A 15,033-nucleotide genomic window follows, 5' to 3' on the forward strand; every position below is an offset into this window, starting at 1 on the left:
AGCAAGATCTACAATCTAAAGAGTGCATGAACAACTTCTCTAAGATTTTCTGAACAAAAAATTCTTAAGGTTTTTTTTTTTTTTTTTTCTGGTGCTCTCTCCCTTACACAGGTGTTACCGCATTTTAATAGTGCTGGGGCATTGCCCATGCTTGCACCAGCTCTAGTGTGGTTGTACTTCATTTTAGGGTCCCTTTGGGAACACATTTTAGCATACTGATACTATTAACGAATTTAAAAATCATTGTATTAACTATTAAGTACATACTAGCTTGAATATTGAGACATTCAATCCCAATAAGAATTTACAATTTGTTGTTTGAGAGTTCTAATAATAATAAAGTCTACCCAATTGAGATCTTAGGTTCACTGTGAGGCTGTGTTAGGTTAGAGTTGATGTGAGTCTGCTTTGTAATTCTGTTTGTAATTGTAGCTGCTGGTTCTTGTAATTGTTTGCTTTGGTCTTAATAAAAATTTTCTGAACTATCAAAAAGACTCTAATCTAATTTAAGTTCATAAATATTAGTTCATGATAAAACATATTTGAAAAGATGAAAAGATGAGATGTATATATAGCTGACACAGAAAGAAGTTTATTTTGTGGTTCATTATTACATTGAAGACTAGACCACATCAAAAACCCCCAACATGGTCCCAAGGAACAAAATAGAGATACACCCAATTTGCCTCAGGAAATATTCCATGAAAAAACTAACCAAAACCAAGCAAGAGAAGGACATGACATCCCAGACATTATAGTAACTAAAAAAGGACTAATAAACTGTCCAGAAACATTTTAACTGAAAACTTCGTGCACTGGATATTTGCCCCCAATGTCTAAGCCTGAGGCAGTGGCAAGCCAAGAGGAGGAGCTGTAGAAGGAACTGAGGCTTCTGCATCACAATAACCTCTTAGAATATTACCTTCCTCAGCTGTGAAACCAAGTGAAGTGAGCATGGCAGGCCAGCAATGATGTGTTATGATAGTAATGGCACGGCAACAATCTGGGCCAATATCAGTTTGGCCATTGAGGAAGAAAACAACAATCTCATTTGAGCAGGATTTGAGCTCCCAAAGCGCATTCCAGCAAGGGACTAAGCCTTCACCACTGGCTTCAAGCCTTGTTGCAAGCCTGTGTCCAGGCTTAATGTACAAGTCCCTTGTTGCAGTCACATTTGTCACTGCCAAGAGACATGCAAGGGATAGAAACATAAACAAATTTTGGCTAGCCATTGGAAAACGATATGTTTTTGATAGTGACGTTATTACATGCTGACGGCACGTTAAGAAGTTGACGGAAATATACTTATTACATACTAACTGCACGTTAAGAAGCTGACGGAAATGTACTATCCGTCAGCCATTGTCATTGACACCTCTTTTGACGTTCAAAGCCAGACCCCATACGTGGCGACGTTAGGCTAAAGGAATCCAGATAGCGAAGTCAAGACTGACGGCCAAGGTGAAAAGGTCCTTAGCTGACGATATCTTTGGAGACGTACCTAGCCTGACGGCAATATAGGAGGTGCACATTGGTTGACGACCTATGCAGGAAAAAGCTGAAGGAGTAATCCAACCTCCATTCTCAATCTATCTTGACTTCTACATACGTGAATATAAGGAAAGTCCTTTCGCTACACGTTTGGTCTTAGTCAAAAGGATCCCTATAAGGAAAAGAGCTCTATACGATATGCAAAGATCCGCGATTGCTCTTCTAAAAGGAAAGTACTTCCTCGCCAAGGCGTTTATTTCGGCTCTACTGCTCACTATATAAACCCCGAAAACCCTCATGACAAAAGGTACGCACAATTACCTCAACTCGGCACTCTAGGGTTGTTTTAAAGACTCTAACTTGATCGTTGGAGGGTCTTTGGCCGGCACCACACCGGTGCTCTACGTCGATCACCTACTTTCTCTTCGCGGGTTTTGCTTCAATCGGAGGGGTACTCGCAGCTTACTGGTGATTTCTTCGGCATCATCAGTTGGCGCCGTCTGTGGGAAAAGTGACATTTTCAAGTATCTCAGCCGTGCTCTATCCCTGAGACAAAAAGTTGCATGGTACTCACTCGATCGATGGCAACGAATAACAACCAAGGCGACAAACCGCATGCTACAGCGCTAGAGAGACAAGTTCAGACGCTTGCTGCCGCTGTTGAGCGCCTGACTAAACAGAATCACGGCTTAGAAGAGCAACTATGGCAGATGACCGCGCACCAAAGTGCGCCAGGGGAGGACCAGGAAGTAGGGAGCCCGGAGGGGAGGAATGCCGTCAAGCCTGAAGGTAGCACCGCACCGACTAGGCTGAAGCGGCCGGAGACAAACCCGCCATCCGCCTCGGACTCCCTACCACCTCATATCACAGCCGAGATGCAGGAGATGAGGGAACGCATGGATGTGATGATGAACGCCCTCAGAGGACGGGTATCAAGCAATCTGGACGATCTAGTTCATAGAACGGATTCGCCTTTCACAGCGTTGGTGAATTCATGCCCCGTTCCTCCAAAGTTTCGCATGCCCCATGTGGAAAACTATGACGGATCCAAAGACCCGTTGGACCACCTGGAGTCTTTTAGGACCCTAATGCATCTTCAGGGTGTACCGGATGAAATCATGTGCAGGGCTTTTCTTACCACCTTGAAGGGGCCTGCGAGGGATTGGTACACCAGGCTGACGCCTAATTCTATCGGCACTTTTAAGGAACTGGGCGCACAGTTCGTGTCACACTTTATTGGAAGTCATCGACACAAGAGGTCTATCGCGTGTATACTGGGCATTAAGCAGCGTGAAGACGAGACATTAAGGTCCTATATAGCCCGCTTTAACAAGGAATCCCTCTCAATAGACGATCTGAGATGACAAGATACTTGTGGCAGACATTCACGAACGGGCTACGAGAGGGTAAGTTCTTGTTCTCTCTATGCAAGAATGACCCCGAAGACTATGTCCGAAGCGTATACTACGGGCGACGAAGTACATGAACGCGGAGGATGCCTTGCGGCCGAGAGACGACTATAAACCCGGGTGAAAAGGGAGAGACGGGGGAAGATACGAAACCCGATAATGGACGAAAAAGGGGGAGAACCGAGAGAGGGACGAGATGATCGACGACCCAAGCCGCCTACAGGAAGGTACACGAACTTCACTCCCCTGAATACGCCCATCGACCAGGTGTTGATGCAGATTAAAGACGAGGAAACTTTGGCCTTTCCTGGAAAACTGAAGGGAGATCCCAACAGGAGACCAAGGGATAAATACTGCCGATTTCATCAAGACCACGGCCATGACACCGTCGATTGCTACGACCTGAAACAGCAAATAGAAGCTCTCATTAGGAGAGGGAGGTTACAAAGGTTCGTCAACAAAGAGAGGGCGGACCCGCCATAAAATCAAGCCCCTCAGCGAGATAATGATCGCCCCAGGCAACCCGTAAGAGACATAAGGATGATTGTAGGAGGCACCGCAAGGGCCGAATCTTCCAAGAAAGCCCGAAAGACATACATCAGAACGATCCAGAACGTCCAGTCGGCAAGTCCTGCGCTTGGAAGGTCACGGATTGGAAATCCCCCCATTGAATTCTCGGAAGTAGACGCCCAGCGCCTTCACCATCCCCACGACGACGCTTTGGTCGTCACCATACGGGCAGGAGACTACAACATACACCGAGTTCTCGTAGACAACGGTAGTTCAGCAGACATCCTTTACTATCCTGCTTTTCAACAGATGCGAATTGAAAGGGAACGACTAATTCCGGTTAATGCCCCACTCATTGGCTTTGGAGGGGCGAGGGTACGTCCACTTGGCACTGTCACTTTAGCGGTAACCGTTGGAGACTACCCACAGCAGGTCACCCGGAACATAACGTTCCTGGTAGTCGATTGCTCGTCGGCTTACAATGCCATCATAGGACGTCCAACCCTCAACTCATGGAAAGCCGTAACCTCGACATACCATTTGATGATAAAATTCCCTACTGATCATGGAATTGGAGAATTGAGAGGAGATCAGGTATCCGCACGAGAATGTTACGTGGCCATGATGGAGATGGACAATCACATTCAAGCCATAAACATAGAAGAACGTCGGGTGGCGACAGAGCCCGTCGAGAGGCTCGAAGACGTAAATCTCGACGAAGCCCACCCGGAGCGAACGACAAAAGTCGGAACCCTGGCCGACCCGGCGGTACGTCAGAAACTCGCAACTTTCTTGAAAGAAAACAAAGATGTATTCGCATGGAGCCACGAAGACATGCCGGGAATCGACCCGTCGGTCATGGTGCACAGGTTGAACGTGTCGCCATCTTTTCCGCCCGTCCGAAAGAAGAAAAGAACCTTTGCCCAAGAAAGAGACCAAGCAATAGCAGAAGAAGTCCGCAAACTGCAAGAAGCTGGATTTATCAGGGAAGTGTATTACCCCGATTGGTTGGCAAACGTCGTAATGGTCAAAAAGAACAACGGGAAATGGAGGATGTGCGTTGACTTCACGGACTTAAACAAAGCATGCCCCAAAGATAGCTACCCCCTCCCGCGGGTCGACGTCCTGGTGGATTCTACGGCCAAACATCAGTTGCTAAGCTTCATGGATGCATTCTCCAGGTATAACCAAATCCGAATGGATGAGGCTGATCAAGAGAAGACTTCGTTCGTAACAAGCCAAGGCCTTTTTTGCTACAAGGTCATGCCCTTCGGCCTGAAAAACGCTGGCGCAACCTATCAGAGGCTCATGAACAAGATGTTTGCACGGCAGATTGGGAGGAACGTCCGAGGGTGTATGTCGACGACATGCCGGTCAAAAGCCAAGAAGAAGAAGCTCATACGGAGGATCTTAAGGAAACATTTGATACTCTTCGCTCCTACAACATGAAGCTCGGCCCAAGCAAGTGTGCCTTTGGAGTGACGGCGGGGAAAGTTCTTGGGGTACATGGTCTCCCAAAGAGGGATCGAGGCCAACCCGGACAAGATTCGAGGCCATTATGGGGATGGCCCCTCCTAAAAATATTAAGGAAGTACAAAGCCTCGATGGCGGGGTGGTCGCCGCGCTTAGCCGATTTGTGTCGAAGGGAAATTGCGGATAGATGTCTACCTTTTTTCCGAACATTGAAAAAATCCTTTGAATGGACTGCCGAGTGTCAACAAGCATTCGAAGATTTAAAGGCCTACCTCTCTTCCCCGCCATTGCTAAGCCCCTCGCAACCAGGAAAAGAACTGTTCCTCTATCTGGCCGTTTCCCCAACAGCCGTCAGCGCGGCCTTAATTAGAGAAGACGATAAGGTCCAACGACCCGTGTACTACGCGAGCAAGGCATTGCACGGTGCAGAAGAAAGATATCCCCCCATGGAGAAACTTGCCTTCGCTTTGGTTACAGCGGCCCGTAAGCTCAAGCCATATTTTCAAGCCCATACAATAGTCGTCCTAACTGATAAACCTTTGCGTGGGGCTGCCGGACGAATGGCGTTATGGTCCGTAGAACTAAGTGAATTTGATATACAATATCGCCCCCGCGTCGCCATCAAGGGACAAGCGGTGGCCGACTTCATTGCTGAGTTCACCAGCGCGGAAGGCGAAGAGGAAAAGAATCCCCAATGGGGCATTTTCACTGACGGGTCATCCAACAAGAAGGCTGGTGGGGTAGGGGTCGTGCTTAACTCTCCGGAAGGCGACGAGCTCAAATGTATGATTCGCCTCGATTTTCCTACAACTAACAATGAAGCTGAGTATGAGGCCCTGATAGCAGGTTTAGACCTTGCTCAAGTTGTAGGGGCCACGAACGTGGTTGTTCATTGCGACTCCCAAGTCGTCACAAGCCAGGTAAACGGCGAGTACGAGTGCAAGGGTGAAAGAATGAAGAGGTACTGGGAGCAAGCAAAAAAGAGGATGGATGGGCTGCAAGCCAAAATAGTCCAAATTCCAAGAGGAGAAAACGAACATGCCGACCGACTTTCCAAAGCTGCATCCGCGGAACCTATGACCCCCATCGACAAGGTACTTTCTTTCATTCAGCCCTCACCGTTAATTGACGTTGTTCGTACAGGAAATTGGTTCCGGAAACAATTGGACCACGGCCTTGATCTCCTACCTAAAAGATGGCACGTTGCCTGATGAAAAGGAGGTTGCCAGGAAGCTGAAGGTCCGGTCTGCACGGTTTGTCTTGATAAAGGACGTTCTCTACAAAAGGGGCTTTTCTCGACCATACCTAAGGTGCGTGGACCCCGAAGAAGCAAGCTATATTATGAGAGAAGTACACGAGGGGATATGCGGCAACCATTCTGGATCACGGTCATTGGTACAAAAGTTGATTCGGGCCAGATACTATTGGCCAACAATGCAAAATGACGCCCAGGTTTATGTGAGAGCTTGCGACAAGTGTCAAAGGTTCAGCAACATCATTCGGCAACCGGCGGAAGAATTGACCCCCATCGCCCCATGGCCATTCGCCCGATGGGGGTTGGATATCATGGGACCATTCCCGATGGCGACAAGGCGGCGAAGTTCCTCGTCGTCGGCATCGATTACTTCACCAAATGGGTTGAAGTGAAGCCCTAGCCACAATCCTTTGAAAAGAATATAAGGGGTTGTGTATGGAGAAACATTGTTTGTAGGTATGGAATTTCAAGAGTCTTAATTTCGGACAACGGTAAACAATTTGACAACGACTCCTTCCGAGCCTTCTGTTCAGAGTTAGGAATCAAGAACCATTATTCCTCCCCAGCCCACCCTCAGGCAAACGGACAAGTGGAAGTCACCAACCGATCCTTGCTTCGAATCATCAAGACTTGGCTCGAGGGGGGCAAAGGGCGTATGGCACGAGATGCTACCCGGCGTGTTATGGGCATACGAACGACAAGTACGAACCCCTACGGGAGAAACCCACTTTCCACTCGACATACGGAAGTGAAGCGGTCATTCCAGCCGAGATAGGACTCACGAGTTATAGGGTGGACAATCACGACGAGGGAAGAAATGATCAAGAGCTTCGTTTACAATGGATCTAATTGACGAAGTAAGGGCGGTGGGCGAGCGAGACTCGCACGATACAGGACCTTGTAAGCAAGCACTACAACTCTCGAGTCAAGCACCGAGACTTCAAAGTCGGAGATCTTGTTTTAAGGAAAGTAATGGGCGCGGCCGAGAGATCCCACACAAGGAAAGCTCGGCCCGAGCGGAAAGGACCCTACAAGATCGTATCATGGCGAAGAAAGGGCACCTATCACCTAGAGACCCTTGACGGGCAGAAACTACGACACCCATGGAACGCCGAGCACCTCAGAAAGTACTACCAGTAGAAGATAGCAAGCAGAACGTTACTCCTCACTACCAGTTTATGATCCTTAATTATTTGTCTTAGCCTATTCCTGTTTACAGTGTGTTTTAAGTCCAAAGGGCTGAAAGTTTATTTTTTCCTATTTTGAACAAAATTTTACTCATGCATTCATCATAATAAGAGGAGGTTCATTCAGAAACGACTAGTGAATTTTTTATGTCTTGATGAAAACAGCAAGTCCTCTACAACTAAGTCCACAAGTTGGACAATCTTATGGCCAAGTCCACAAAGTGGACGGCCTACTTCTAAGTCCACAAAGTGGACGGTCTACGTCTAAGTCCACAAAGTGGACGGCCTACCTCTAAGTCCACAAAGTGGACGGCCTACTTCTAAGTCCACAAAGTGGACGGCCTACCTCAAAGTCCACAAAGTGGACGGCCTACTTCTAAGTCCACAAAGTGGACGGCCTACTTCCAAGTCCACAAAGTGGACGGCCTACTTCCAAGTCCACAAAGTGGACGGCCTACTTCTAAGTCCACAAAGTGGACGGCCTACATCTAAGTCCATAAAGTGGACGGCCTATTCCTAAGTCCACAAAATGGACGACCTATTCCAAAGTCCACAAAGTGGACAACCTTCTTCTAAAATCCACAAAGTGGACGACCCCAATCTAAGGACAACAAGGTGGACGACCTCATTACTAGAAGGCCTTACCACCAAGCACATAAGATGTACAAGGGCAATAAAATGCTGATATGTTCCCTCTTGGGCTCGTTACCTTGCCATGGTGCAACAAGGTGACGGTGTTACGTTCAAAATAACGGTGTTATGTTCAAAGTGACGGCATAATAAGTTAGCTGACGGCATTGTTCGTAGAAATGATGGGCGTATTGCCAAATGGATACATCGAGCTAGATTAGCTGAAAGAAGAGCGTATTGTTAGGAAACTAAGGCATACAATTAAGTTGTCCAACGACGTTGCCCATGTAACTGACGGAACGATAAAAAACGACCCTATGTTTTCATGGAAAAGAAGCTGACGCCGTCATCAGTTCAAAAAATTGAATTGAAAGAGAAAAATCCCGTCACCCTTAAGCTGACGAACTCATCACGGACAATTTTGACTTACAATAAAAAACACACATGCTTGAAGCATAAAATGACATTAAAATTAAAATAGGCAATGTCTTTACAAAAGCCCAGAAAAATGGGCGCCAAATACTACAACTCCGTCTACACTTCTCCAAAAAAAAAAAAAAAAAAAAGGGGGCTTTAAGTTCATAAGAGGGTGTCAGTGTTGTCCATCGTCTTCAACAGTGAAAGGCTGGGCACAGAAGAGAGAAGGGCTGACGGCATTTGGGTCGCCATTGTGAGGATTTGGAGTCAGAGTGACGGAGTGATCCGCAGCTGGTTGGGCTAAGACGACGCTGTTGTCTCTCTGATTATTGTCGTCAGCTTCTTCATGGACGGCGTCGCCTGCAGGGGTTGACGGGATGGACTCATCCATGGAAATCCTTGACAAATCCAAGTCAGGATAGACAGACTTTACTTGCTTCAAGCAGTCCTCGAACCCGTCACCGTAGTAGGCAGCACAAGCGTCTATAAAGGCTAACGAATCCTTGAACTCCGTCACAGCATCGTTCCTAGCCATCTCCACTTGGACTAGGATGGACCTCAACTCCTTCTCCGCCGTCACCTTGGCCTCCGTTTCCATCTCCCATCGGCGGGTCTCCTCCGTCAGTTTTTCCTTGTAATCCTTCAGCTCCGTGCCCAAGATGCGGTTCGCCTCCTTGAACTGCGCCTGACCGTCAGCTAGGTACTTGACGCACTCGTTCAGACGGGTGATCACCCCTTCCTTGGCGAGCACACCGCGCGGTGCCTTCATGCGAACCATAGCACGAAGAAAAAGGGGACAAGACAACGTCAGGGTATAAAAAGTTGGTCGGGCATCAAAATAGAAATCGAGACTCACCCTGGTAAGGTCGAAAAGGCCTGACGCCTTTATCTCGTCAACGGTCTGCTCGGCACAAGGGTTCATTTCCTCCTCCTTCAAAATGGACTTCGTCACCTCTACAGCATAATCTTTGTGGGTCAGCAGGCGACGTGCAGACCCCTGGGAGATAGGGCCTGACAAGGTCATGGGCCCCTTACCTGCCCTATGAACGGGCCTGGGAGGTGACGGTCTTCGTGAAGACTTGTCCTCGGGAGTTGGGGCAGTTTTCTTCCCTGGACGGTCTTCCCTACCGTCAGGTTTCCTCTTGGCCGCGACCTTCCCGACGGGCCTGAGGGCTGACGGTGGGGTTGACTCGCCCCCAGCATTCTCTTGCTGTTTCTTCTTGGCCGCAGCGGCAGCTCGAACCCATTGTTTAGCTGACTCCATTTCTGCGAAGAATTAGGGTTAGAAAGAGACAACGTCAGGATAAAGACAAGAAGTTGAAGGACACTCACGTCGGCGAGAATAAGCGTTCAATTTGCAAGCCTCCTCCGTCAGCTCAAGACCACCACAATATAAGTAAAGAGTGTCTAATGTGATTAGATCCCGACACTTCCTCTCGTCCAAGGGAATGGCCGTCACTCGACGAATGAAATCCTCTTGCTCCGCGGTGATACGTGGACGGTTGTTAGCTGCAGTGTAAAGTGACGGGTTAGGACAGCAAAAAAGTAGACGAGGCGAGAAGGGTCGACGAGATTAACCTGAATCTCTAACATAAGCCCATGTGTTATCAAAACCATTGGGCATTGACTCCCACTCCTCCTGACGACATACCCAATTTGTTCCTTCTACAAAGAAGTATCTGCCCTTCCACTTCCTATTAGATTCAGGCATATCTGACACTAACTTAAACTCCTTATCCCTCACTGCAAAATGATACACTCCTTTTGACGAGGAAATGTGCTGAGGACGATAACACCAAAAGAACTCGTCCAAGGTCAGCTGACGGTTCCCTCCGCTCAGACGACCCCACAAGATCTCGGCACCAATGAAGGTTCGCCAAGCATTGGGGGCAATCTGGCTGACGGATATCCCGAGAAAGTTAGCCAACTGATGGTGTAATGCCGTCAGCGGCAGTCTCAGTCCGGCCGCGAACATGGCGTCATACATGCCGACGTCCGCGGTTCGTCCCGAGTAATACTTCTCACCCTCCTCAGGCAGACGGATGGGAATGTCGTATGGTATTTGGTAACGGGACCGCAAACTTTTGAAAACATTCTCCGACATCGTCGGGAGAAAATTGTTGACGGACCACTCTGAGGGTAAGATGAAGGGACGGTCATCACCAGAGGATCCCGAGGTGCTCTCTAAGGCTTCCTCGTCGCCGTCACTCTCACCCCGTCAATACTGGCCTTTCCACGAACCCCCTGGTCTTCGTCGTCTACCCCTTCTTCATCACCACTCACCTCACTTCCTCTAGAACTCTCTACTTCACCGTCAGAAGGAGTTGACGAGTCTCTTTCTGACGACCAGGATAGGCCCTCCACGGGCTCACGACTACGATGGGAAAACTTCGTCGTAACCCGCTCCATCGCGGATTGACGATTGATCACTCAGCGTCTCCCTAGACATCTGACTACCTACAAACGACGGGTTTTTCTAAGATCCTAGGCAGACGACTTCACTAAAGGGCGTCACTAGAAAAAGTAAAAGGTAAAGTAAGGAAAACTTACGTGTAGGAGGACAGTCTCAAGAAGGTGACGGTTGCACGATCGACGGTGTGATAAAATTGGCAGTGACGAATTCTTTCTCTCAAGATGAACAAGGCGAAAAAAGTGGGAAAAAGGTAAATAGTGAGGTATATATAGGAGAGAGGAGGCGCGAAAGACGAAGCGACACACTCGTCCAGACGCGGAGCCAATCAGTCTATGACATGTGTCCCACCATTTAATGAACATGGCACAAATCACCATGCAAACACCATTTCCCCGGTAACACCAACTCCATGACCCGTCGCCCATAGCTGACGGGATAATGGAGTGGGGGGCAGCTGATAGTGACGTTATTACATGCTGACGGCACGTTAAGAAGTTGACGGAAATATACTTATTACATACTAACTGCACGTTAAGAAGCTGACGGAAATGTACTATCCGTCAGCCATTGTCATTGACACCTCTTTTGACGTTCAAAACTAGACCCCATACGTGGCGACGTTAGGCTAAAGGAATCCAGATAGCGAAGTCAAGACTGACGGCCAAGGTGAAAAGGTCCTTAGCTGACGATATCTTTGGAGACGTACCTAGCCTGACGGCAATATAGGAGGTGCACATTGGTTGACGACCTATGCAGGAAAAAGCTGAAGGAGTAATCCAACCTCCATTCTCAATCTATCTTGACTTCTACATACGTGAATATAAGGAAAATCCTTTCGCTACACATTTGGTCTTAGTTAAAAGGATCCCTATAAGGAAAAGAGCTCTATACGATATGCAAAGATCCGCGAATTGCTCTTCTAAAAGGAAAGTACTTCCTCGCCAAGGCGTTTATTTCGGCTCTACTCCACTATATAAACCCTAGAAACCCTCATGACAAAAGGTACGCACAATTACCTCAACTCTGGCACTCTAGAGTTGTTTTAAAGACTCTAACTTGATCGTCGGAGGGTCTTTGGCCGGCACCACACCGGTGCTCTCTGTCGATCACCTACTTTCTCTTCGCAGGTTTTGCTTCAATCGGAGGAGTACTCGCAGCTTACTGGTGATTTCTTCGGCATCATCAGTTTTTATGTGTGAAAAAGAGAGGAAGAGACTGAGAGATACGTAAAAGTTAAGAAGTGGGAGGCAATATATAGAGCTAGTGATGAGGGAGAGGAAAGGACTATGTGATGTTTAACCATTGCAATGATAATGGGGTTTAATTGTGTTAATCAAAATGAGTTAATAGTGGATGATGGGCTTCAATAACTGTCATTGATCAATAAGATTTTAGGAAGCTGAAAGTGCACCAAGATTTCTGGGAATTAATGTCAAGTGTTGATCCATTTGTGACAAGCCAAGGAACAGCTTCTTCAACCATAGATGTATCACCGCACACCCTTGGTGCAATGGTCACTCCACAAGTATAAATACTTGTAGGGTGTGGAGGGTAAAGACCGGAGTTCAAGTTTCCAAAAATGAGCTTCACACATATACACTTAGATCTAAGGGTAGAGTAGAAATTTTATCTTGTTAAAATAAAAAAATAAAAAAAAAACCATAGATGTAGCCCTTAAACTTGTGACGCACATTTTATTTTTCCATTTTCCTTTCATTTAATTGCTTTAGGAAGGGTTATAGGAGGAGCACTTATGGACTTCAAAACCGTTTAAATCAGTTGGTTGGACGTCATTGTACTGCTTGGTTAAATCAAGCAGTACAATATTTTGAGGGGAAAAATTGTCACATTCTCTGCTAAATGGTTAAATAATGTTAAAATTTTTTGTTTTTCATGCATCTAAAAATATTAGTATAAAATCAACATCTTAAAATGGATATTCTTCGTTTCAATCAAAATTGAGCAATGGTGATGGTATGAAATGTTTATGGTGGTAAATTTTGTTGTACGGTAGCAATAGCATGCTCCCTATGAACATTGAATTGGGGAATTCATGCATTGGATGCTTGAAATTGAAAATCTCATAGGCAAATTATTTAAATAAATCCCTTCTTGACCTAAACAAAAGAAAGAAATTAATTTTTTGAATACCAAAACTCCAAATAAGATCCCACCTCTAAATCCCCAATATTCCAAATTTGAAACATAGCAAAATTTGTGTAAAAAACATTCCCACTTAGAAGGCTCAAACTGTCCTGTTATAGAGACCTAGAGTAACGTCTCCTATTAATTTTATACATTAATCTCTCTTTTTTTCATTGGAAAACCTTACATAAAAATAGTTCTTATAGCTATGTTTGGTAGCATAAAAAAATAAAAATAAAAAAAGATCAAAGGGAAACTATTTTTATTCAATTAATAAACTTTTAAAAATATCACTAATTTTTAAGAAATTTTTTCTTCTAATTTTTTTTAAAAAACAACTCTCTCTCTCTCTCTCTCTCTCTCTCTCTCTCTCTGTCTCTCTCTGTGTGACCTCGTTGTTCTTCAACATGTCAGTCAGAATCGATCAGTGTAATATATACGCCAATTTTATTACTTGTTTGATTAATATTGGTTGATGTGCTGACAGCATGGATTGGATGAATTTCTAGACATGGTAATTGTTATCACAATACATGTGATTGGTCAGATAACTATTGATTGTGGATCCGTGAATATCAGCCAATCATATGTGGTGACAAATCTCTCTAACATTAGTGCAAATTGTGAAACCTATTTAACTATTCTCTCAAAGATATCAATTCATGACTATAGATATTAATCTGGGCATGATTGATGTTGCTTTAGAGCACTGGCATTGGGGGTGTAAACACCCTCAGTTGCTATTTTACAACCTAAGACAGTAAAAACTCACTTCATCTAGGTTTGTATGCTTAAAAATTTTGCAACCTATAAATAGTAAAGTTACATATATGCAACCTACTATTCATAGGTTGTAAAGAAAAAAATAATATTTAATTTAGTGATTGTGTGTGAAAAGAAAAAGACAGTGGGAGGAAAGAGAAAGAGAAAGAGAAGAATTTTTTTTTTTTTTTATTAGGTAGTTTATATTATTTTATTGGGTCATATGTAAATATAAAAAGTGGGATATATGGTAAGTTGTAAAATAAGTTGATAAAATAGATAAAGTAGTATTTAAGGATGCAAAATAGGTTTTTTTTTTTTTTTCATCCCTGCATGTCAGTGCTCTTAGGAAAGGTAACAATGTAAACATTGAAGGAATTTTCTTTATCAGCATTGATGAAGATTTTTGATAACTAATTTGATAGAGATGTTGTCACGTTATTTTAGTTTAATATTAAGCATTCCAAATTAACTTAATAGTTAAAACATCGATAAAAACCAATTGATACTTAGTTTTTTTAATTTATATTGTTTCCATTAGTTACCTTACACAACATATGTGTCAGCACATGCTTTGAATTATACAAGAAATATTAAAAAATATATAGTGCATGTCAAACACTCGAAAACACTTTTACGTTCATTTTAAAAGTTACTGTGAAATACAGGAAAATAAGATAGTTTTCCTAAAAATGCTATTTGAAAAATAACTCAATTTCTAGAAAATATTAATGTCATCACAAACAGGTGAGATGAGATTGAAACTAATGAGTCAACTTAATATAAGATATATAGTAAGATCTCTTATTTGTTTGTATAGGTGAGACGAGATTGATGCTCGACATATTACATATCCATATTTGAGCACCTCAAGCGCTACAATCATCACTCAAAAAAATAAAACAAACAAACAAACAAACAAACAAGGAAAATAAGAACAACATTTTTATTATTAGAGATATCAAATTAAGGCAGGGGAACTATGAGACTACTTTAGAGAAACTAGTCTTTTTAGCCTTCAATTGGTGTTGGTGATGGTAGTGGCAATGTTTGAGCATTGGTACTATCATCTTCATCAGAAGCGTCACAATAGCCAAATAAAATATCACCCTCTTGCTCAGTAAAGCCAAGGGAGCCCATCATAGCTGGCCAACACTCACGTTGTATGATCCTTATGGCACGGCAACAATTGGATCCAAGATAAGTCTCACCATTGAGGAAGAACAATATGGCTTCTCCACTGCACGATTGGAGCTCAAACAATGATTCCCAGCAGTTATTCTCATTGTCCAATTGTAAACGAGTTGCAAGGGTTGAGGGAGAGTTAAGAGGTCCTGCCAT

General features: G+C 44.7%; 2 protein-coding genes across 2 annotated transcripts; both read right to left on the bottom strand.

Annotated features, from left to right (window-relative positions):
* Positions 1–836: 836 nt before the first annotated feature.
* Positions 837–5,171, bottom strand: LOC142632795 (egg cell-secreted protein 1.2-like). The gene is made up of 2 exons (XM_075807132.1): positions 5,156–5,171; positions 837–1,180 (listed from the first exon to the last, which is right to left on the bottom strand). The coding sequence occupies exons 1-2, from the start codon at positions 5,169–5,171 to the stop codon at positions 837–839; spliced, it is 360 nt and encodes a 119-aa protein (XP_075663247.1).
* Positions 5,172–14,703: 9,532 nt separating this feature from the next.
* Positions 14,704–15,033, bottom strand: LOC142632796 (egg cell-secreted protein 1.1-like). Its single transcript, XM_075807133.1, has one exon. The coding sequence runs from the start codon at positions 15,031–15,033 to the stop codon at positions 14,704–14,706; it is 330 nt and encodes a 109-aa protein (XP_075663248.1).

Source organism: Castanea sativa, chromosome 4 (genome assembly GCF_040712315.1).
Source record: "Castanea sativa cultivar Marrone di Chiusa Pesio chromosome 4, ASM4071231v1".
NCBI classification, from domain to species: Eukaryota; Viridiplantae; Streptophyta; class Magnoliopsida; order Fagales; family Fagaceae; genus Castanea; species Castanea sativa.

What these genes read in the sequence shown, in the direction of transcription:
- LOC142632796 (XM_075807133.1), bottom strand. Translation starts at nt 15,033, where the DNA reads ATGGCAGGACCTCTTAACTCTCCCTCAACCCTTGCAACTCGTTTACAA.